Here is a 26,693-nt window from a genome sequence, read left to right on the forward strand (position 1 = left end):
GAGAATGTCGAACCACAGCATACAAAAAATAAAACAAAAAAAGAAAACCGACATTTGTTATACAAATGAGTTTATTGAATATTTCAGTGACAAGAAACAGACAAATTTTGAAATATACACAGTATTATATCATTCAACCTTTTCATAAATTTATTACATTGTCTTTAATATATGTCTAAAAAACAGCTAAACCACCAAAAACACACAATATTTTCTTCCATAGTGTCAGTTTCATGGTATGATATATTTCGGATGAATGAGTCAGCTGATAGGATATATAGCATGTGTTGTCTATTAATAACACATAGAGTAGTAGCACATTAAAATACAAACATTTGATCTGGTTCAAAGCCACTGAAATTATGAAACAAACAAAATAAAAAGTCCTGTTCAATTTTTTCTTCTTATATATACATACAGTCTTCAAAAAATATCCTGCACAATGGTCTTTGCATATCAATTTATGGACGATTTGATAATTTGTAAATGTGTGATTATATGGATGGACTTTTCGACAACCTGGTAATACACATTTTTTGTGATAATTCAGAAAGTACTTTTTTCTTTTCTGGTTTATGGTTTTCTCCACTCCAACTTAGCTAACGGATAAATAGCATCACAGAAAGCGATGTAATTAACGTCGTCTTTGTCGCCGATTTTGACATGGAACTGTTCATATAGAAGTTGGAATTCTCTTTCGCTGACTAAACTGTTGAGCTCCAGTTCACTGAGGACACGTCTGAATTGGGATCTAGAGACTGTGCCGTTATGTACACGGTCATAATCTTCAAACAGTGGGAACAACTGCATACTCCTTGTACGAACCTACCAAATATACAAAACAAAGGATTGATTTTAGATGCATGTAGGCTGAGCAAGATAATTAATAAAATATGCTCTGCACTTTGATATATTTTCTATTATATCATACAGGAGCCAAGATATGGGATATATACTCTGGTCGTTCTACATCACGAGAATGCATGTCTATGTCACTAGTTCTGCTGTGTTCAAAATATGAGTCAAAAAGTTCAAAATTGCTTTCCTAATTGATTGTGTCAGATGTAGGTATCATGTGTCGACAGAACAAAAAAAGAATAAATGACAATAAAAGTAGGTGGTAAATAACGAAATTTTGCCCAGTTCCCTACATCAGATTTTAATGAGATTGATTTGCACCCAGACTGCAGCTGTACTAGGCAAATGAGATAACCACTCCCCAACTGATAATACGCCTTTCCAAAAATTTGCCATGGTGTGCTCTACTTCCTGTGTGTGTACCTTGGGGGTATACATGGTATAGGTTACTCGGTTAATCATAGAGCACTGCTGCTTTCCTTGATGTCTGAACAATATGAAAAAATCCCTGATTTACATTTCTACAGAATACCAAGGGATAAAGTTCTTAAGAACTAGTACTATGAGGTGATGATACGCTCAATATGAGCGAGGGCGCTGTATTATCTATTTCCTGTTTGCAATCTGGAATGGCCTATTAACCATTAATTAAATTGATTACATACCCTATTAGCTAATCTTTCCAGTGTCTGCTGCAAGCACATTTTTTCTTCCGGAGGGAGTACATTCTGTTCCACTTCTACGGGTACATTTTATTGTTGTGGTGTTAACAACGGTGCCTTCTCTAAATTCTTCACGGTAAAGATGCCTTCTATCTCATCATTGAATTTCAAGTATTCCACATAGTTGGGATCTACTGGAGACTGGAAACTGAAGGAGTAGAGATGAATAGCGATTAATTGTCAGTATTGTAACTTATTGCATTAAGAATTTACCATGCTTGGGGTTATGGGTGGCTGAGTGGTTAAACCACTTGCCTCTTATCACTGCGGCCGGGGTTCGATCCCATTCAGGGTTTGATTAAATTTACCACACTGTAAGAAGAGTGTCGTTCAGTTTGACTCTACCGAACAACGCAGGCTTTCCTCAGGTACTCTGGTTTACTCCTACATTAACACTGAACCCATGAGGGATGGCCCTCACTGGACTTCTTGGGAGACAAGTGTTTATATACTTAGATGTTTATGATATCGATGGTCTATCTATTCACTACTTGAAGGTCCTTAATGATTTCAATGATGAACGTTTCAATGATGTTCGTGTTACGTACGACTGTGCATTCGTCACTATTTTAGATGTCTTAGTTTGTTGTCTTGACCAATCAGATCTCTTGATTTGCACCATCAATATACTGGTATAATATAATGCCATTTACTAGTATTTCATTTTGCCAGCCATCGACAAAATCAGAGAATGTTGAAGGTATAGTTGAAATGAAGTTGAAACGTGAATTTTTATAAAGGAGGGCACTCTGATGAGCAATATTCACATGAAGTTTGTTGTTCATAACCTCACTGGATCAACTGTAGCAATGTTAGTCTATGTATAAGGTACCCAGTGACGGCGCACCCTCACTCATCTATAGTGTAGTTGGAGTTAAACATTGAGCATACTTACGCTTGTTCAAGAATGGCGACCTCTGACCCTTTTAAACCAAGATTGGCAGGATCCAAAGCACGACGGAATGTCTCCTTCTTCATGCGTCCTGTACGAAGTTTGTCGTAATCACGTAGGAATTCCAAAATACGAATCCTCTCTTTCATCACCTGAGAAAATAAGAACAGATGTTTGAATTTTCAGAAATCATTTCAAATGATAGACTTGAATTATTTTAAATATCCAAGTTCAATCATAATATACATAACAACTGCCGACATCAGACCGTGGACAAACGGAAACTGTTACAAACAGGGAAAGTAAACAAATGAATTGGATTAATAATACTTGGCACAGCGTGTTGGAACAGCAGAGACTTGTATTACATTTCATGGTTTAATAAGAACAGTTTTATGGCCTCTTTATGTGTATGTGATTTGTTTGTGAACATAAACTATTGCCGTTATGTGACATGGCCATAAAATTGTGTGTATTTATTGGTTAGAATTTTGAGATTGATTAACAAAGACATGATGTTAATGACTGTGTGGGTGGCTGTGAATGAATTTTAAATTTCATCTCATGCATCTCAGGACTTCTAGAGTAACAACTTTGACATACTGTGAGTGGAGGTGTAAATGGTAAAGATACTGTATAGGAACTAGACTGAGTGGAGGTGTAAATGGTAACGATACTGTATAGGAACTAGACTGAGTGGAGGTGTAAATGGTAATGATACTGTATAGGAACTAGATTATGTGAGTGGAGGTGTAAATGGTAACGATACTGTATAGGAACTAGACTGTGAGTGGAGGTGTAAATGGTAACGATACTGTATAGGAACTAGACTGAGTGGAGGTGTAAATGGTAAAGATACCGTATAGGAACTAGATTATGTGAGTGGAGGTGTAAATGGTAATGATATTGTATAGGAACTAGACTGAGTGGAGGTGTAAATTGTAATGATACTGTATAGGAACTATACTGTGAGTGGAGGTGTAAATGGTAACAATACTGTATAGGAACTAGACTGTGAGTGGAGGTGTAAATGGTAACGATACTGTATAGGAACTAGACTGAGTGGAGGTGTAAATGGTAAAGATACCGTATAGGAACTAGATTATGTGAGTGGAGGTGTAAATGGTAACGATATTGTATAGGAACTAGACTGAGTGGAGGTGTAAATTGTAACGATACTGTATAGGAACTAGACTGTGAGTGGAGGTGTAAATGGAAACAATACTGTATAGGAACTAGACTAGTGAGTGGAGGTGTAAATGGTAACGATACTGTATAGGAACTAGACTGTGAGTGGAGGTGTAAATGGTAATGATACTGTATAGGAACTAGACTGTGAGTAGAGGTGTAAATGGTAATGATACTGTATAGGAACTAGACTGTGAGTGGAGGTGTAAATGGTAATGATACTGTATAGGAACTAGACTGTGAGTGGAGGTGTAAATGGTAACAATACTGTATAGGAACTAGACTATATGAGTGGAGGTGTAAATGGTAATAATACTGTATAGGAATTAGACTATGTGAGTGGAGGTGTAAATGGTAATAATACTGTATAGGAATTAGACTATGTGAGTGGAGGTGTAAATGGTAATAATACTGTATAGGAATTAGACTATGTGAGTGGAGGTGTAAATGGTAATAATACTGTATAGGAATTAGACTATGTGAGTGGAGGTGTAAATGGTAACGATACTGTATAGGAACTAGACTATATGAGTGGAGGTGTAAATGGTAACGATACTGTATAGGAACTAGACTGAGTGGAGGTGTAAATGGTAATAATACTGTATAGGAATTAGACTATGTGAGTGGAGGTGTAAATGGTAACGATACTGTATAGGAACTAGACTATATGAGTGGAGGTGTAAATGGTAACGATACTGTATAGGAACTAGACTGTGAGTGGAGGTGTCAATGGTAACGATACTGTATAGGAACTAGACTGAGTGGAGGTGTCAATGGTAATGATACTGTATAGGAACTAGACTGTGAGTGGAGGTGTCAATGGTAATGATACTGTATAGGAACTAGACTGAGTGGAGGTGTCAATGGTAATGATACTGTATAGGAACTAGACTGAGTGGAGGTGTAAATGGAAACAATACTGTATAGGAACTAGACTGTGAGTGGAGGTGTAAATGGTAATGATACTGTATATGAACTAGACTATGTGAGTGGAGGTGTAAATGGTAATGATACTGTATAGGAACTAGACTGTGAGTGGAGGTGTAAATGGTAACGATACTGTATAGGAACTAGACTATGTGAGTGGAGGTGTAAATGGTAAAGATACTGTATAGGAACTAGACTGTGAGTGGAGGTGTAAATGGTAATGATACTGTATAGGAACTAGACTATGTGAGTGGAGGTGTAAATGGAAACAATACTGTATAGGAACTAGACTATGAGTGGAGGTGTCAATGGTAACGATACTGTATAGGAACTAGACTATGTGAGTGAAGGTGTCAATGGTAACGATACTGTATAGGAACTAGACTGAGTGGAGGTGTAAATGGTAACGATACTGTATAGGAACTAGACTATGTGAGTGAAGGTGTCAATGGTAACAATACTGTATAGGAACTAGACTATGTGAGTGAAGGTGTCAATGGTAACGATACTGTATAGGAACTAGACTGAGTGGAGGTGTAAATGGTAACGATACTGTATAGGAACTAGACTATGTGAGTGAAGGTGTAAATGGTAACGATACTGTATAGGAACTAGACTATGTGAGTGAAGGTGTAAATGGTAACGATACTGTATAGGAACTAGACTATGTGAGTGAAGGTGTCAATGGTAACGATACTGTATAGGAACTAGACTGAGTGGAGGTGTAAATGGTAACGATACTGTATAGGAACTAGACTGTGAGTGGAGGTGTAAATGGTAACGATACTGTATAGGAACTAGACTGTGAGTGGAGGTGTAAATGGTAACGATACTGTATAGGAACTAGACTGAGTGGAGGTGTAAATGGTAATGATACTGTATAGGAACTAGACTATGTGAGTGGAGGTGTAAATGGTAACGATACTGTATAGGAACTAGACTGTGAGTGGAGGTGTAAATGGTAACGATACTGTATAGGAACTAGACTGTGAGTGGAGGTGTAAATGGTAACGATACTGTATAGGAACTAGACTGAGTGGAGGTGTAAATGGTAATGATACTGTATAGGAACTAGACTATGTGAGTGGAGGTGTAAATGGTAACGATACTGTATAGGAACTAGACTGTGAGTGGAGGTGTAAATGGAAACAATACTGTATAGGAACTAGACTGAGTGGAGGTGTAAATGGTAATGATACTGTATAGGAACTAGACTATGTGAGTGGAGGTGTAAATGGTAATGATACTGTATAGGAACTAGACTGAGTGGAGGTGTAAATGGTAATGATACCGTATAAGAACTAGACTATGTGAGTGGAGGTGTAAATGGTAATGATACTGTATAGGAACTAGACTGAGTGGAGGTGTAAATGGTAATGATACCGTATAAGAAATAGACTGTGAGTGGAGGTGTAAATGGTAATAATACTGTATAGGAATTAGACTATGTGAGTGGAGGTGTAAATGGTAATGATACTGTATAGGAACTAGACTGTGAGTGGAGGTGTAAATGGTAACGATACTGTATAGGAACTAGACTGTGAGTGGAGGTGTAAATGGTAATGATACTGTATAGGAACTAGACTATGTGAATGGAGGTGTAAATGGTAACGATACTGTATAGGAACTAGACTGAGTGGAGGTGTAAATGGTAAAGATACCGTATAGGAACTAGATTATGTGAGTGGAGGTGTAAATGGTAACGATATTGTATAGGAACTAGACTGAGTGGAGGTGTAAATTGTAATGATACTGTATAGGAACTAGACTGTGAGTGGAGGTGTAAATGGAAACAATACTGTATAGGAACTAGACTAGTGAGTGGAGGTGTAAATGGTAACGATACTGTATAGGAACTAGACTGTGAGTGGAGGTGTAAATGGTAATGATACTGTATAGGAACTAGACTGTGAGTAGAGGTGTAAATGGTAATGATACTGTATAGGAACTAGACTGTGAGTGGAGGTGTAAATGGTAATGATACTGTATAGGAACTAGACTGTGAGTGGAGGTGTAAATGGTAACAATACTGTATAGGAACTAGACTGAGTGGAGGTGTAAATGGTAATAATACTGTATAGGAATTAGACTATGTGAGTGGAGGTGTAAATGGTAACGATACTGTATAGGAACTAGACTATATGAGTGGAGGTGTAAATGGTAACGATACTGTATAGGAACTAGACTGTGAGTGGAGGTGTAAATGGTAACGATACTGTATAAGAACTAGACTGTGAGTGGAGGTGTAAATGGTAATGATACTGTATAGGAACTAGACTATGTGAGTGGAGGTGTAAATGGAAACAATACTGTATAGGAACTAGACTATGAGTGGAGGTGTCAATGGTAACGATACTGTATAGGACTAGACTATGTGAGTGAAGGTGTCAATGGTAACGATACTGTATAGGAACTAGACTGAGTGGAGGTGTAAATGGTAACGATACTGTATAGGAACTAGACTGTGAGTAGAGGTGTAAATGGTAATGATACTGTATAGGAACTAGACTGTGAGTGGAGGTGTAAATGGTAATGATACTGTATAGGAACTAGACTGTGAGTGGAGGTGTAAATGGTAACAATACTGTATAGGAACTAGACTATATGAGTGGAGGTGTAAATGGTAATAATACTGTATAGGAATTAGACTATGTGAGTGGAGGTGTAAATGGTAATAATACTGTATAGGAATTAGACTATGTGAGTGGAGGTGTAAATGGTAATAATACTGTATAGGAATTAGACTATGTGAGTGGAGGTGTAAATGGTAATAATACTGTATAGGAATTAGACTATGTGAGTGGAGGTGTAAATGGTAACGATACTGTATAGGAACTAGACTATATGAGTGGAGGTGTAAATGGTAACGATACTGTATAGGAACTAGACTGAGTGGAGGTGTAAATGGTAATAATACTGTATAGGAATTAGACTATGTGAGTGGAGGTGTAAATGGTAACGATACTGTATAGGAACTAGACTATATGAGTGGAGGTGTAAATGGTAACGATACTGTATAGGAACTAGACTGTGAGTGGAGGTGTCAATGGTAACGATACTGTATAGGAACTAGACTGAGTGGAGGTGTCAATGGTAATGATACTGTATAGGAACTAGACTGTGAGTGGAGGTGTCAATGGTAATGATACTGTATAGGAACTAGACTGAGTGGAGGTGTCAATGGTAATGATACTGTATAGGAACTAGACTGAGTGGAGGTGTAAATGGAAACAATACTGTATAGGAACTAGACTGTGAGTGGAGGTGTAAATGGTAATGATACTGTATATGAACTAGACTATGTGAGTGGAGGTGTAAATGGTAATGATACTGTATAGGAACTAGACTGTGAGTGGAGGTGTAAATGGTAACGATACTGTATAGGAACTAGACTATGTGAGTGGAGGTGTAAATGGTAAAGATACTGTATAAGAACTAGACTGTGAGTGGAGGTGTAAATGGTAATGATACTGTATAGGAACTAGACTATGTGAGTGGAGGTGTAAATGGAAACAATACTGTATAGGAACTAGACTATGAGTGGAGGTGTCAATGGTAACGATACTGTATAGGACTAGACTATGTGAGTGAAGGTGTCAATGGTAACGATACTGTATAGGAACTAGACTGAGTGGAGGTGTAAATGGTAACGATACTGTATAGGAACTAGACTATGTGAGTGAAGGTGTCAATGGTAACAATACTGTATAGGAACTAGACTATGTGAGTGGAGGTGTAAATGGCAACGATACCGTATAGGAACTAGACCAGTGAGTGGAGGTGTAAATGGTAATGATACTGTATATGAACTAGACTGTGAGTGGAGGTGTAAATGGTAATGATACCGTATAGGAACTAGACTAGTGAGTGGAGGTGTAAATGGTAATGATACTGTATAGGAACTAGACTGAGTGGAGGTGTAAATGGTAATGATACCGTATAAGAACTAGACTATGTGAGTGGAGGTGTAAATGGTAATGATACTGTATAGGAACTAGACTGAGTGGAGGTGTAAATGGTAATGATACCGTATAAGAACTAGACTGTGAGTGGAGGTGTAAATGGTAATAATACTGTATAGGAATTAGACTATGTGAGTGGAGGTGTAAATGGTAATGATACTGTATAGGAACTAGACTGTGAGTGGAGGTGTAAATGGTAACGATACTGTATAGGAACTAGACTGTGAGTGGAGGTGTAAATGGTAATGATACTGTATAGGAACTAGACTATGTGAATGGAGGTGTAAATGGTAACGATACTGTATAGGAACTAGACTGAGTGGAGGTGTAAATGGTAAAGATACCGTATAGGAACTAGATTATGTGAGTGGAGGTGTAAATGGTAACGATATTGTATAGGAACTAGACTGAGTGGAGGTGTAAATTGTAATGATACTGTATAGGAACTAGACTGTGAGTGGAGGTGTAAATGGAAACAATACTGTATAGGAACTAGACTAGTGAGTGGAGGTGTAAATGGTAACGATACTGTATAGGAACTAGACTGTGAGTGGAGGTGTAAATGGTAATGATACTGTATAGGAACTAGACTGTGAGTAGAGGTGTAAATGGTAATGATACTGTATAGGAACTAGACTGTGAGTGGAGGTGTAAATGGTAATGATACTGTATAGGAACTAGACTGTGAGTGGAGGTGTAAATGGTAACAATACTGTATAGGAACTAGACTATATGAGTGGAGGTGTAAATGGTAATAATACTGTATAGGAATTAGACTATGTGAGTGGAGGTGTAAATGGTAATAATACTGTATAGGAATTAGACTATGTGAGTGGAGGTGTAAATGGTAATAATACTGTATAGGAATTAGACTATGTGAGTGGAGGTGTAAATGGTAATAATACTGTATAGGAATTAGACTATGTGAGTGGAGGTGTAAATGGTAACGATACTGTATAGGAACTAGACTATATGAGTGGAGGTGTAAATGGTAACGATACTGTATAGGAACTAGACTGAGTGGAGGTGTAAATGGTAATAATACTGTATAGGAATTAGACTATGTGAGTGGAGGTGTAAATGGTAACGATACTGTATAGGAACTAGACTATATGAGTGGAGGTGTAAATGGTAACGATACTGTATAGGAACTAGACTGTGAGTGGAGGTGTCAATGGTAACGATACTGTATAGGAACTAGACTGAGTGGAGGTGTCAATGGTAATGATACTGTATAGGAACTAGACTGTGAGTGGAGGTGTCAATGGTAATGATACTGTATAGGAACTAGACTGAGTGGAGGTGTCAATGGTAATGATACTGTATAGGAACTAGACTGAGTGGAGGTGTAAATGGAAACAATACTGTATAGGAACTAGACTGTGAGTGGAGGTGTAAATGGTAATGATACTGTATATGAACTAGACTATGTGAGTGGAGGTGTAAATGGTAATGATACTGTATAGGAACTAGACTGTGAGTGGAGGTGTAAATGGTAACGATACTGTATAGGAACTAGACTATGTGAGTGGAGGTGTAAATGGTAAAGATACTGTATAGGAACTAGACTGTGAGTGGAGGTGTAAATGGTAATGATACTGTATAGGAACTAGACTATGTGAGTGGAGGTGTAAATGGAAACAATACTGTATAGGAACTAGACTATGAGTGGAGGTGTCAATGGTAACGATACTGTATAGGACTAGACTATGTGAGTGAAGGTGTCAATGGTAACGATACTGTATAGGAACTAGACTGAGTGGAGGTGTAAATGGTAACGATACTGTATAGGAACTAGACTATGTGAGTGAAGGTGTCAATGGTAACAATACTGTATAGGAACTAGACTATGTGAGTGAAGGTGTCAATGGTAACGATACTGTATAGGAACTAGACTGAGTGGAGGTGTAAATGGTAACGATACTGTATAGGAACTAGACTATGTGAGTGAAGGTGTAAATGGTAACGATACTGTATAGGAACTAGACTATGTGAGTGAAGGTGTAAATGGTAACGATACTGTATAGGAACTAGACTATGTGAGTGAAGGTGTCAATGGTAACGATACTGTATAGGAACTAGACTGAGTGGAGGTGTAAATGGTAACGATACTGTATAGGAACTAGACTGTGAGTGGAGGTGTAAATGGTAACGATACTGTATAGGAACTAGACTGTGAGTGGAGGTGTAAATGGTAACGATACTGTATAGGAACTAGACTGAGTGGAGGTGTAAATGGTAATGATACTGTATAGGAACTAGACTATGTGAGTGGAGGTGTAAATGGTAACGATACTGTATAGGAACTAGACTGTGAGTGGAGGTGTAAATGGTAACGATACTGTATAGGAACTAGACTGTGAGTGGAGGTGTAAATGGTAACGATACTGTATAGGAACTAGACTGAGTGGAGGTGTAAATGGTAATGATACTGTATAGGAACTAGACTATGTGAGTGGAGGTGTAAATGGTAACGATACTGTATAGGAACTAGACTGTGAGTGGAGGTGTAAATGGAAACAATACTGTATAGGAACTAGACTGAGTGGAGGTGTAAATGGTAATGATACTGTATAGGAACTAGACTATGTGAGTGGAGGTGTAAATGGTAATGATACTGTATAGGAACTAGACTGAGTGGAGGTGTAAATGGTAATAATACTGTATAGGAATTAGACTATGTGAGTGGAGGTGTAAATGGTAATGATACTGTATAGGAACTAGACTGTGAGTGGAGGTGTAAATGGTAACGATACTGTATAGGAACTAGACTGTGAGTGGAGGTGTAAATGGTAATGATACTGTATAGGAACTAGACTATGTGAATGGAGGTGTAAATGGTAATGATACTGTATAGGAACTAGACTGTGAGTGGAGGTGTAAATGGTAATGATACTGTATATGAACTAGACTATGTGAGTGGAGGTGTTAATGGTAATGATACTGTATAGGAACTAGACTGAGTGGAGGTGTAAATGGTAACGATACTGTATAGGAACTAGACTAGTGAGTGGAGGTGTAAATGGTAAAGATACTGTTACAGTATAGGAAATAGACTGAGTGGAGGTGTAAATGGTAATGATACTGTATAGGAACTAGACTATGTGAGTGGAGGTGTAAATGGTAACGATACTGTATAGGAACTAGACTGTGAGTGGAGGTGTAAATTGTAATGATACTGTATAGGAACTAGACTATAAGAGTGGAGGTGTAAATGGTAACGATACTGTATAGGAACTAGACTGTGAGTGGAGGTGTAAATTGTAATGATACTGTATAGGAACTAGACTAGTGAGTGGAGGTGTAAATGGTAATGATATTGTATAGGAACTAGACTGTGAGTGGAGGTGTAAATGGTAACGATACTGTATAGGAACTAGACTGTGAGTGGAGGTGTAAATGGAAACAATACTGTATAGGAACTAGACTATATCATACTGGAAAAAAATGGTGTACATCATGTAAATTGAGCTTGTGGAAGTTTTCAAGAAAAAAAATGACAGGTTCATCTACTCTTAAATAGTAGTCCCTGTTGTATTAATACTAATACCAAAATATTAAGATATAAGTTATAACACAGACTGATATTTTTATAGTTCATGTATTAATTTGCAGGAACTTCATTTTGTCAGTTTGTTGCTGATTTCACTCACCTTGGACTTGATTTTGGTGAGAACACTGTCGACGTCTGTGCATGCATTCTTCTCTAGATTAACCACTCTACTGTTGACAGCGTGTAGTTCAACCAATCTTTCCTGATACTTCATGTCTTGTTTGACGCCTGGTTGTAACTCTTCTAAGAACCTCAAATAATTAAACCCAAAATTATCTGCAAATTTCATTTCCAAAGCAATCATTTCATCTTCTGTTGCGGTGAGGCTGAGATACGTCAAACACTGACGAAATTGTGAGTTGGTCACGTGGCCGCGATTATGATGATCGAAGTCCTGGAAACAAGGCTTTGCGAGAACTCGTCGTTGCATGGCTCGTCGCATTCTCTCCATTACGTTGTCTACGATTGAAACCACCATTCCATCGACGTTGTTCCAGTTTGTTGTACCAGGTTTATCCATTAAGAAGGTGTCTTGTGTAGGAACTTCGTTTGTTGGGGTCTTCTCTAAGTTTGGCTCAACTTGAGTAAACACTGGTAATAGATAAAAAGATCCACAAACCATAAATCCTACTTAAGCAACACAGGAAACAGTATTTTTCTGTTTTAACCAAGTGTTGACATACATTTAGCTTTATCCAAGGAATTCAAAATAAGTTTGACAACTTCTCATTTTGATATAAACGCTGATTTCTAAATATCAAATTTGAATCAAAACACTAATGAAAAATGAAGTTACTAAGTATTAGTTCGGTATTCACAGAACATCAAATTTTTATTTTCATGTACATTAATTTGATAAAAGACAACTAATTTTGAATAAATTATGACATTTATAAGACACAAATATTTCTCTGTAATTAATGCGATCTAGCAAGTTGGTCAAATACAGTTTTAATAATAACAATAGAGTGAATTTATAATGTGCCTGTTTTTTGAAGAGCTCCAGTTGCAGACACAGAACTACTAACAGAATGAGAGGATACAGAGAGACAATTTGAAAATATGGTAAGGATGCAGAGAGAAGTGTGTAAGTGAGTGAGAGTTAAGAATGAAATGGGTAAGTTTTAAGGGCAGAGTGGAAGGAAGACTTAGAGTTAGAGTGACAAAGAGTGAAGACTTCAAAACTGAAGCAGTGTAAGAAAGGGAACGCTCACCGAGCTTCTTTAGTGACAAAAATTGCAATCTATTTTTCATCTTGATGTAAAAGCCCACATTAGATTAGGATTTTTAAGTTTTTCACTTTAGTACAGTCACTATAGAAATCTTATATCATATTCTTATTACTTTTCAATATCTTAAAGGCCTATGTTTCAATCCTAGGCCATCACATCAGTGTTAATTATCTTAATGAGGATTAATTGAGATCATTCTTTTGTTCTAGACCAACTTTTTGGGGCAAAAAAAATAATTTTCAAACCTAAATTTAAATCCTACTTTGCAGTGGGCCTTTACACATCTAAACGAAAAATATATTGCAATTTTTTTTAACATTACATGGACACTGTTGCTATAGTTACCTGTGTCGACATCTACTTTGAAGTTTGGCCAGAGTACTCTACCGGGGTGTTTAGGATCATTATAGTAAGCACACAGAGCAAGAAACTCTGCCTCGGACAAGTTACTCTGTCCCATAGTACTCAAACCCATGGCTGTTAGACCAATACGGAAACGGGTCTGTGAGATTGAACCATTGCGTAGCGGATCAAAGTCTTGGAAGTATTCATTCACCTGAAAGATAAAGAAGAATTAGTAAATAAAAAATACCACATAAATAACGTCATACTAAAGTACATATATCTATCACACATTTTGATTTTAGTATCCGGTAGGTTTTTTTCCAGTGTACAAGTGTGTATATATTTTTAATGTAAACATGTACATGATATTTTCTTGTGTACAAGTTTATACATTGTTTTCTAGTGTACAAGTATGTATATTTTTTCAAGTATACAAATGTATACATTTTCTAATGTAAAAGTTTCACTTTGTACAGAGGCTGGTACTTGTTTTCAACCACACAGTGTGCCCTCTAATGATAGCTAAAATTTGTTGTTGTGAGTCAAAATGAGAAAATATAAACCGAGATTTCTTGTGAGTCACCACATAGTATAAAGAGATAGGGGAATGCCAAATTTTGGTGCGTCACTAGATATTGTGTGCATCAGTGGCGTGTCAAATTGGCTGAGAGGACACACTAATTGCACATATGTGTATGTTTGTACCTTGAATTTTTTTCCCTTCTTTTGCAGTGAACCATCACTTAGCCCACCAGTGTACTGGTGTACCTATCGTTCCTTTTTACATCTTAGATAAAAAAAATAAAGTACATGTTCCTACCCTGATCCTATTAACTAATGAATGATGTCGTATTCTGCCTAAAACTTCTTCAAAGTTGACTTTACTGATATCAACAGGTTTCTTGGTCATGACAGAAGCATCTCCTGCATCTTTCTTTTCATCACTTCCAATAGTAAAGCCAACAAACTCTGCAATAAAATAGACAATGTATAACAATCATTAACAAAAAATATGAGTGTGGCAGACAAATCTCAAATTTAAAGTTTAAAGGACTATGTTTCAATCCCAGGTCATTGCATTAGTGTTATCTTAATAAAGTTTGCATGAGTTTTTGGGTAAGGAACACAATTTGAAAATGAATTATAGAAAGAAAACAAATTAACTTATCATAGTGAAGAAATTTTTTTTTTTTATCCTTTCTTCTTCTTCTTCAACAACAACAACAACAACAACAACAACAACAACAACAACGACGACGACGACGACGACGACGACGACGATGACGACAACAACAACAACAAGGTAATATAAGTTATGTACCACAAATTACTTGCACTGGTGCACACACATACTAGTGGTATTTTCACTGCAGTGCAATATCAAAAACATTATTGCATACCTAGCTGTATGCAAATGATATACAAGTGAGGACGCAATCGTTCACTACACACAAAATCATGTGATTGCACTGTATGATTTTTATGGAAATTTGCCATATCAGATAAACATATATAATAACAGAACCCCATGCCACATGAGTTCCAGTGTGGGTACTCAGGGTATCTGCACTCATGCTTTCTGCTGCACTTTCACAAGTGTGGTGAGTGAAAGTGCAGGTGCAGAAAACACTGCAAGCACTCATACAAATACACTGAGTACGCCACACTACACTCGCTATGCTCGTGAGAGTACGGGCGCAGAAAGTTAACTGAAGTAAATTTCTGGATTGAATGATTGTAACTTGACAAATCAGATATATTACCTCTGTCCACAGCTTGGACAAATGCTGGATAGTTGACATCTCCACGGCGTTCTGGGTCTTCAAATTTACGACAAAGTAACTTGAAGTCTTCTGATTGCACATTGAGACTCAAGAAATGTCAGATACGACCAAACTGGGAAAATGTGATGTTTCTTGTATTTGCTTTGCTCTGTTGAAAAGACAGAAATTAACTTGTAATGAACCTCATGGTTCTTTGAACTGGGACTGAGTGTCACAGAGTTTTGAAACCTACAAGGCCTTAAAAAACAACTTGTTTGGTTCCGGTTCCCCGACCCCACCTAGTTTTTTACGCTGACCATAAACTTTTTTTAATGTATTCGAGAAAAATAAAATAAAATCGTGAAAATTGTGAAGTCTCGCAAGAAATAGTGGATGTGGAAAATGACATCAACTTAAAAAGACAATATAAAACTGTTCTTCCAATCTGTAATGGCTGTACATCTGATGAGATAAAGCCAATAACACAGAGAGAGACCATATGGAAAACTACAGAAAACATAACTACCTGAACTAGTCACACATGAAAAAAAAAATTCAAAAAAAACTCCCAAAACATCTACCTACCCCACCTATTCTAAAATTGAGTGTAATCGGAACCGCACAATTTTTATTTTTAGGCCTAACACCCAAGCAAAATGATTTCACTTATATACCTGATATTTATGCTATAAATGATAGTGGTACACACTGAACTTGCTTTTCTGGGATGTAACAGATTGTATTGTCTATAGATAGACAAGTATTGAAAAGATTTTATAATAGGCCTTTCCAAAATTTGCCATGGTGGCGCTCTACTTCCTGTCTGTGTACCTTGGGGGTATACATTGTATAGGTTACTCAGTTAATCATAGAACACTCCTGCTTTCCCCGATGTCTGAACAATACGAAAAAAATCCCTGATTTACACTTCTACAGAATACCAAGAAACAAAGCTCTTAAGAAACGATACTATGAGGTGATGATACCTCCAATTTGAGTGAGGGCGGTGTATTCTCAATTTCCTGTTTAAAAACTAAGCCTCCTTCAAAAGAAAAAAAAAAGAGTTAAAAATTGTACATACTCTGTCATAGTCTTTGAAATAGGCATACATCATGATACGTCGTTCTTGTACGGTCACTGACAAATCCATCAATACCTCAGCTACTCTGGCTTCTTCTACATCACTCAATGGATTGAGATATCTGGACAAAGCACCTAGTGGTGGTCTTTTCACTTCCATTGTTGGTTTCTTCTCCAAGTCTGGGTCATTAAATGCTGCAGATACAAACAAGTGAAATGATGACGGTATCCCATGTTATTTATCAATTATATATATAGATAGCAAGTTGATTGGTAAGAATGCACCATAAAATTAAAATATATACACCAACATTTTATGCTATGCTCCTTTATTTTCTTTAATACAATTGTCCGATTAAAATTGAATTTCAAATCTATTTTCGTCAACAACTTGCAGAATTGTAATGCCCCCCCCCCCCCCTGGATATGAGTGGGCAGGGGGCGGATGAACATTTTTTTTTTTTTTTTTTTTTTTAAATATTTTTTTTATTTTCCAAAAGATTTTTTATTTAGTCATCTGACAAGAAAGCAATCAATATGATCCAGTTAACTGCCTCGTCTTCACTTGTCATTGAATGGGTTTACTGTGTTTATACACTCCTACTTATCCCTTCATGAAAAGAGTGAAGAGAATTTACATCAAAGCTTGTCCCCTTGTGCTTGGCAGATGTTACTGATTTAGCTTATGTCTATATTCTTACATTGAAATTTTACCTCCCTCCCACATACAATCTTTTTTGTGACGTCACCTAACCATTTCACTTCATTGATCTCTTTCAACAAGACTTACCACTTTCCATCAGGTCACAGAATTCCTTGTATCGTACTCTGCCGTCTTTGATTTTGTAGTAATCCACCACTTTCTGTATATCACTGCGTGATAACTGTGCCTCCTTGCCCACAGCCAATGACAGACCACAGATGAACTGGTTCTCGGTGATAATGTAGCTACGTAGTCTGTCGTGATCACGGAAAAACTCAGTGGTACGGATACCATTTTTGTACACAGCTGTACGGATCTTGTCAAAGACATCAACGGACCGTGGTGCTACAGTCTGAATTAGAAAAAAAAAACCACATTAAGACTTATATAATCTTGATTTGATCACTGAGCAATATCAAACCTTCTGATTTTTTGATTTTTTTTTTTTTTTTTTGGGGGGGGGGGGGTAATTATACCAACCCCTAATCTACACAATTCATTGAACCAATATAGAACCAAACAACAGAAATCATAGTTGATAGAAGTAGTTTGCAAATGTGATATTTTCCTATAACTAGATATTATGCCCCAATATTTTTCTTTGTTCAGCCAAGGAAAATACAAGTGACCTCAGGGCACTTGTTACTTCTCGGCAAGTGACTCATAGTGACAACCCTTAGGTCATGAGTATTTTCCAGCTGAATGAAGAAACAATATTGGGAATAATATAATTATACCATCGCCAGTGATATAAAAGTAAAATTGGGGAAAGTAATGGCACTTTTGAAAGTTTTTACTCATATTTCGAACACAGCAGAACCAGTGACATAGACAATGTGTTGTCGTGACATAGGCATGCGTTGTTGTGAGGTAGAACGACCAGAGTATATATTCCATATTTTTTTATTGAACCTGGCTTGCGCATGGTACAATACTACATTTTATCTGTCTCAACTACCCATTTCGAGTACCACAGGAAGGTCTTGTGTATTGGTAATAGCCAAACGATGTAATTTGAAAACAATCTATTGGATGACTAATTTTCTTCTTCATAACAGACATTTCCAATGCCTCATCAGCATCACTGATGAGACAATAATGATAAATTAATCCTCTGGGGAAAATACATCAAATCAGAAATTCCTACACGTTGACTTACCTTGGCTGGTATGTTATACTCAGCTTTAGCTGGGCTACCTGGATATTCTAAATCCTCAACCAAGGTGTCTTTGATAGCCTCTACATCATGGTGGAAATTCAAGTAGTTACAGAGACTAGCTTTACTTGGATCCAGGTATTTCTGAGCCAGTGTTTGCATCTCATTCTCTGTCACGTCTGGTGGACCAGGAAAACTACGATAGAACTGTAACACAAATGAAAATAAAGTTCAACGTCTGACCGAAAAAATAAAGATCTACAGATAGGACGATATTCCAACAGAAAATCCTCGCATCAATAACTATACTACGCTGTTTTGATTTGTGATATGTAACTATATCAGGTATCTATGTTACACTGTGATGTAGCGTTTAAAGTCTAATTTCAAACACAGTATGTATGTCACGTGACTGTCACATGATGTCCATGTGATTTCTTCCTTACATGACTTTCTGTGACCAACCCATTGTGGTGACTCTGTCAAAATCTTCATAACACATTTGTCATGTGACTGTCACATGATGTCCATGTGATTTCTTTCTGACATGCCTTTCTGTGACCAATCCATTCTGGTGTCTGTCAACATCTACATAACACATTTGTCATGTGACTGTCACATGGTGTCCATGTGATTTCTTTCTTACCTGGCTTTCTGTGACCAATCCATTGTGGTGTCTGTCAAAGTCTTCGTAACAAGTTCTGACATTGATTCCATGGTATTTATAAAATGGTGCAATTCTCCTCAGAATATCAGTACATCTACTACGAAAGGATGGACTGAGAGGACGTTGAGAGCGATGTGTCCCCAGACTAAAGGATATAAAGAAAATAACGTTTTGGAAATGTGTCACATAACAACTATATAAAATCTCGACTGAGAGCAATAAATATCAATAGCGACTTCACAATAAATGTCAGTATGTGTCAGATGATAAACACATCTAATTGCATTTTGGAAAACAACAGCCACTAGTATTGAGGGTGATAAATATTGATAACGACCTTATAATAAATGTGTCTAAAAGATAAACATAATTCTGAAATTGTCACTGAGGGTAATAAACATTAATAATGACTCCACAATATCCCATGGTGATTACATCAACAATATAAACTTCACCATATCCCTTCATAATTATAACAATAGCAATTTCACTATATTCCAGGGTAATAATACCAATAATGACTTTGTCATATCCCACTATGATTATATGAGTAATAACCTCATTATATCATTAATAACTTTGTGACATCACAGGTTTATAATGCTACTTATGAAATATTATCATACCAGGAGAATAATCGATATAATGACCCAAGAATTTCAAAAGGTTAACAATACAATAATGACTTTGTGATATCTGGGCAATATATTTCATTATCTCATCTGTAATAAGTATTCAATAGCAAAGTGATATACTTACTATTCTGTGACTTCTACTTTTCTTGCTTGTGGTTCAGTCTTCAAATCATTTGGTTCAAAAACTGTGAAAAATACAATTTTAGATAAAAAAGTTACCACTCACTTTTAAAATAATGTCACATAAATTGTTCTAAATTACTGTCAATCAATCAATCATTCAATCAATCAATCAATCAGTCAATCTATCAATTAATCAATCACGCAATCAATCAATCAATCAATCAGTCAGTCAGTCAGTCAGTCAATCAATCACTCAGTCAGTCAGTCAGTCAATCAATCAATCAATCAATCAATCAATCAATCAATCAATCACTCAATCAATCACTCACTCACTCACTCACTCACTCACTCAGTCAATCAGTCAATCAATCAATCAATCAATCGAGTGCCTGTATCCAATACAAAGTAAAGTTCAGAGGCACTGTACAGTTAAATATTGAAAACCTTCGTGTTTTAAGGTTTTTCCTGAAGGCATTGACTGTGGGTGTCTGTCAGAGCTCCGGTGTCAATTTGTTTTAAAGACGAGGTGTGGCATGTGAGAAAGCATGGCCACCAAAGGAATTAATTTTAATATTGTCACTGAAAACATTTCATTTTTAGTGACTCTCATAATGTCAGTAATGCAGGTTTAATGAAAAAAAAACATACATCGACAGGACAACATCTTTTGAACAGAAACATGTGACTACTCCAAAATTTGTGGTCAATATGTGTTATTGATTTTGATTTTACTAGTTCATAACCCTGTTACCCAATTAAACAGATATTCTGTGTACTTTCCCAGAATACTCACCACAATCGATGACATCAGAGAATTTACGATAATTAATCATTCCATCGTTTTTATCTTCGTATTTATCTGTCAGTGCCTGCTCATCTTCGGGGAATAGTTGTATTCCAAAGCTTTGATCCAGAACACGCTTAAATTGTGATGCTGTGGGGAAAAAAATGCATACTTTTAATTACAAACATCTATTCCCAATAACTATCAAATCTACAGAGTAATCTACCGTTATGGTTCAATCAATACCAGCTGCTAACAATAATGATACAATAAATATGATAATATCTCTTAAATAAATAGTTCAATATGTACATCATTTCTTATAAAAACATTTCAATTTTAATGGTTCATACAAATATTTGTGTATGTTATGATACATTTAGATGAATAACAATAAATGTGACTCGCATTATTTCTGTATTATTCATTGCTTAGGCTTAAAAATGAAAATTATGTGGTTCCAATTATGCTCAATTTTAGAATAGGTGGGATAGGTAGATTTTTTATGTTATTTTTTATATACCGGGGGTATATATTTTTTCATATGTGAGTGTCTAGTTAAGGTAGTTATGTTTTCCACTGTTTTCCATATGGTCTCTGTGTTATTAGTTTCTTCTCATCAGATGTACAGCCAGTACAGACTGGAAGAACAGATTTGTATTGTCTTTTTAAGATGGTGCCAGTTTTTGCATCATCCACTATTTCTTTGCGAGAGATATCACAATTGTCCTGATTTTTTCCCTTGAATATGTAAAATAATGTTTAGGGTGAAAACCTATAGGTGGGGTTCGGGTAACCAGAACCAAACAATTTTTTTGCCTTACAACAAGTCTATAGGTTTTTTGCTTTGAACTCCCTATCAGTAGAATGAATAACAGACTACGTTACTTTAAGGAGAGTTTAGCCTAGGAAATAGTCATCAGGGATTTTTGGCTCTTGTCTATGTAGGGAAGGCAAGAGCCAAAAATCCCCACATGACAGTCTAGAAAATTTATGATTATGTGTAGTTAGTGATCTGAATACATAACGTCATGCTGACCATGTTGGATTTATCTACATTTTTATTTGCCATCATGTGAGAAATATGTAATACGTAGAATAGCAATATAGATATGTTTTTTAATAATAATTTTCTGAATAAATGGGTCAATCTGTTGACAAAGACTGAAGTACGCAGTCAAAAATATCAGATAACAATTTTCAAGTTTGTGTTTGGATCAAAAGTTTAAAAATTACCAACACTGAATTACCAACACAGATGAACTTTCATTTAAAGATGTTTTTTATTGTTCAACTCAGGCAAATAATTATGATATCAACTCTTCATTTAGTTAATGACATTAACAGTAACAGCATGCACACTACTACAATTACACTAGACATGAGGTATAATTTCTTGAAGTTCAAACAAAATCCATGGTCAGCAATCAACTGAACTGTTTCTTTCATGCAGTTACTGTTCATATCATTAAGTTAACTAAATAAAGAGTCTACACTGTGTATGTGATATTTGTCTCTTATCTTTCTTGTGTCTATCTCAACATGAAACCTTGTGATCAGACTCACTGATCTTAATAGTTCATTTAACAGCTTGGGCAAGCTTTTCTGCAAAGAGCTGTAATATGTGGTATGTAGAGAGTGAAAGTCCCCACACTTCTGAAACTGTGTACTGCAATGTATGTTATGTAGATTATTTCAACTTACTTGAAATGTAACCAGATCTGAGTCTGTCATAGTCTTTGAAGAACTCGGTCACACGAGCTCGTCTGGAGAGAATCTTAGTTCGGATCTGATCCTCCAACACATTGATAGATCTTTCAGACATCTTGAATGATGTCCAGTTGTGCCCTTGTGGTCAGATTCACGTCAACGGTTTTCCCTTTTTATTCTAGTAAACATAAACAGAATAAATACATTGATAGTTCTTTCAGGCATCATGAACGATGTTCCATTGTTTTCCCTTTTATTCAAGTAAACATAAACATAAACGAATAAGTATTTGGAAATAGCTCATTAGGTGATGAATTATAAATATGCACAAATTTTTACAATAAAATTGAATAATATTATGAAATAAACTGTTGATCTTTCTGTATTACATTCAGCTCAGAACAAACAAAATATTAAATGGCTATCATAAAGCTGAACATCGTTGAGATTTGAGACTGTTTTTAGTATGTTTTCCACTAGTAGTTTTTATCACTTTTGTAGTGTTTCAGTGCCTATGGACTTTTAGGATATATGGCGCTTTACAAGTGATATTATTATTATTGTTATTATTATTATTATAGATTAGTAATTATGCAACAATTTTAGTAAAAAAAATATCTGTGAAAAATGTGTGTTTCGATCAATCTCGCCTCGATGGTGTACGTCCTTGACCTTGTTGCGATCGGCTTTGTTTATCTTCAAGTTGTGGGTAAGGCCATGGAAGTATAACCCACGATAACACCTATATGTTTGTTTTGACATGCCTTCATTGCTTCATCATTGGCAATATATTACAATGGTCACCGTGCGTACGCGTGATTACATATGAGCAGTTCACTTACAAGGTAATGTTTACAGTGATTTTTTTACCTGTCTTGTTTCCGGAGTTTGATTACGTCTTGCCGACGCCTAACATGCTGTGGTAGTTGCAGTAAATTAGTTTTGAAAATGTTGCTTTCAGTCTAGTCATTGCTTAGTTATTTTGTAATCCAGCATATTTGTTTATGGTAAAGTTTTCCCGAATAATAGTTGTAACATTTGTTTATGAAAAGCCGGCGGAACGTAGTGCATGCCGGGACAGTGACTTTATTATATGCAAGTAAAAGTTCGTCGTGAATTTATTACAGGTTCCGGGGCCGTGCGTGAAGCAAGTAACTTTGCACTCTAGACTAGAGCCTGTTCAGAAAATGTATCGGCTGATATAAATTTACCGGTTTAACTTCACACACACACTTAGGCCATTCTCATTTTCGCGCCTTTTGCAAGTTTCCAGTCACGTAAAACACTTTGTAAATACTTGTTAGTATGTGTCAAAAGTATTAATTGTTGCATTTTTGGTGTGCAACAGTACATTCCATACATGAGGTTTATTTTCAGTGCTTCTTTTCTTTGTCATACAATAAACAGCTATAGACTAGTTAGTACTGTTTATTTCTTTTTATTTTATAAAATGCTATTTTCAGTCAATCTTGAAGTGTCAATTTTAAACAAATGTTTATGGCCCCCCCCCCCAAAAAAAATAATTAAATAATTAAATAATTAAATAATAAGTATATAATAATACTAATTTTTATAATAAACAGGTTTATTCAAATACTAACCACCCTACCTGGGGTAGTTTTGTATGCTGAGTTCAAAATAGGGGGTCATTTTATGAACATCTGTTGGCATGGTAACCAAAACCACCATAATATGTTAACCATTTTTTCCAAAATTTGACATAAAACATTGAAAAAAAAGATAATACAGTGAAAAAATGCCCTTGTATTAGACATGTATGAGTTAGTGCTACCTGATGTAACATAAATTGTATAAAATTGGATAGCTGTTTCCATGGAAACGTATGGTAGACGTGAAAATTATGTTTTCATTATATACACATACATCTCACAAACAATATTCTAAATCTGATAAATATCTTCTTATTTGCACATTGACCCTACTACCAAGGGTACTTTGTCATGCTGAGTTCAAAAAAGCGGTCATTTAATAACATCGGTTGCCATGGTAACCAAAATAACCATATAACGTGAATTTTTGAAAAATTAGACATAAAACACTTTAAAACATTTCAAATTTAGGAAAAAAACATCATTGCTGTTGGAATGTATGGGTTGGTGATATCTGTTGTAACAAGGTTTCATGATTTTTGAAATTATCTGTATCAAACCTATGCAATTCTAAAAGTAAAACTCTAAAAATCACCAGAATAAATTGTAAATTTACTAAATACCTAAATACCAGCAGTCCTTGAGAATTCGAACTACACAACTTGGTTCAGTCTTTCATCACAAAATCTCCAAATGTGTACACATACATTTGAGTACAAGTTGACATACGAGACTCCATACTGTATATCGTTTGTTTATGGATAGAAATTCAAAATCCGACAGTTTCAAAGATCGTCTGCTGCTCCAGCTGACACTGTAGTTTAGTATTGTGAAACTCGATGTGTGTACATGCGTATGTACGTATTTCTGGGTCCCAAATTCAGTCGATAACAGACACCGATATCATTCATGTCATCGGGGACAAGTGACATCACGGTAGCATTCATTGTTACAGGAATACTTATAAATTATCCAGAAATTCTCGATCATAAAGGCTTGCGAAGTGTCGAGTGTGAGAAATGGCGTCCGTTACTTGTGTGCGCGCGAGGTGAATGACGTCACTAGAATTGAATACAATGTAGCAAAGTGCATTACATTGTCATATGTTTGCATATGCGGTACCGCGGTACACACATCACATACAATATTACAAGTGAGATAGACAACGATAGAAACAAACTCACCAGCTTACAAATGTATTGTTTACATGACTTTGCCGACGATGAGGAATAATCATCATTAATTTACATTAAACTTAGTTGCTAAAATTATGGATGAGTTAAAACAACAAGGGACATTGCATATATGTTTTCCGACATTTCATAGGCGAATGTTAATATGCAGTGTTTTTTCGGAGTGTCTGTTGAGGTGTGGGATATTTATGACATCAATTTGAGGAGTATTTCTATGAATAATAAGTACTGGTTACCTTTGATAAACGGTTGCCTAATAAAGTACACTGAATCCACTGAACTTTAATGATGTCTATATCGCGAGCAAACGTGAAACTGAGATGATGTGGGGGGAACGGTTATTTACGTATACTTTCTAGGGAATTGCATAACATACATGTATATCCATGGCCGATACATGTATTTGACCTAAAACCTGTTGTTCTGTATCTCTTTGTAACGTCGTTATTGTTGTTGTTGTTGTTGTTGTTGTTGTTGTTGTTGTTGTAAAGATTCAGTTTGCTTCATCGTACATTACAGTATAGCAAGTATAGTATAGTATATGACAAGTTGAGAACTACACGACACGTCTGTTTACATGTAATACAGGCTTCAACATGTGCCTTATGCAGGAGTCAATGTCACCCCCCCCCCCACCTCGGGGCATAGTGGGGGATTTGGAAATTAGTCTTATAAAATTTGTCAAATTCCCCACTCCCTGGGGCAAGACATTCTGGAAAATCACCACCTAAAAGAAGTAATACTCCCAACATTTCTCTCACCCTAATGGGTGGGGCATTCACAAATTCTGACTGACACACAACCACTCTTTTACGTCCGTGAAAATGACTAGGGGGTGAATATGAGGCAATTGCCCCACCCCCTCGGGCATTGTTTCATGGCAAACACGGTCTAATCCCCCACATTTGTCTCGAGGTGGGGTCCCTCGGGCATTACATTGACTCGTGCATTTATTACTAGGAGTACGTTGCGTTAGACTGGTTAGTACCTTGCCTTTACCACGTTTCCAACCCGAATTAGCAATTACGATTTTATGTGCATTTCACCTGTTTCTATTTCAATCGTGCACAATGAACCAAGAAACACAACACTCTACAAAATATACACACTATACTTGCCAATGGTCATCACAATAAACTTTACCGATTCAACGAACGTTTTGAAGGCCAGCAGTAAATGTAACTGGTTCCCTGACCAATTAAGTAGTTCCCCGCTTGTGGCTCATGATCAAAGTGAAATCGAAAATTGTGTTTGAACTGATATAAAGGCAAGTCAGCTTCATGATGATAGCAGACTACCGAGAGTTGATTGCTTTTATTTTGATACATAATTATAACATGTATCATTGTCGAAATCAACATAAAAAGACACAACGCTGTACTGATGTTGCAATTCAGTGTTGCCATATTGTTGTGTCTACCTGGATCATGGCAAACACAGGTTCATATAACATATATGGTCATAACACAGTACAGTCAATACGTCAAAACAAAATGATAAATAGATAAAACAAAAATAAGACATTCCTAGCCATAGTTCTCTTCAGCATGTTCAAATTTTATTTTACAAGACAAAAATAGTCATAGACGA

General features: G+C 36.3%; 1 protein-coding gene across 3 annotated transcripts; it reads right to left on the bottom strand.

Annotated features, from left to right (window-relative positions):
• Positions 1-99: 99 nt before the first annotated feature.
• On the bottom strand, positions 100-26,325 carry LOC144437654 (uncharacterized). Of its 3 annotated transcripts, none has more exons than XM_078126646.1 (10): positions 26,247-26,325; positions 22,295-22,478; positions 20,600-20,740; positions 19,808-19,868; positions 19,028-19,193; positions 18,385-18,588; positions 17,313-17,577; positions 16,524-16,717; positions 15,443-15,611; positions 14,585-14,648 (listed from the first exon to the last, which is right to left on the bottom strand). In XM_078126646.1, exons 2-9 carry the CDS (start codon positions 22,413-22,415, stop codon positions 15,561-15,563), a joined length of 1,203 nt encoding a protein of 400 aa, XP_077982772.1. In that variant the 5' UTR covers positions 22,416-22,478; positions 26,247-26,325; the 3' UTR covers positions 14,585-14,648; positions 15,443-15,560. The 3 variants fall into 3 exon arrangements, with proteins under 3 accessions (XP_077982773.1, XP_077982772.1, XP_077982771.1); XM_078126645.1 differs by lacking the exon at positions 26,247-26,325 and adding an exon at positions 24,534-24,890; XM_078126647.1 differs by lacking the exons at positions 16,524-16,717; positions 17,313-17,577; positions 18,385-18,588; ... (3 more) ...; positions 22,295-22,478; positions 26,247-26,325 and adding exons at positions 100-825; positions 1,524-1,728; positions 2,476-2,624; positions 12,203-12,693; positions 13,680-13,890 and having other exon boundaries at positions 14,500-14,648; positions 15,443-15,570.
• Between the last annotated feature and the right edge of the window lie 368 nt (positions 26,326-26,693).

The sequence above is a fragment of the Glandiceps talaboti genome, chromosome 7, assembly GCF_964340395.1.
Source record: "Glandiceps talaboti chromosome 7, keGlaTala1.1, whole genome shotgun sequence".
Lineage (NCBI taxonomy): Eukaryota > Metazoa > Hemichordata > Enteropneusta > Spengelidae > Glandiceps > Glandiceps talaboti.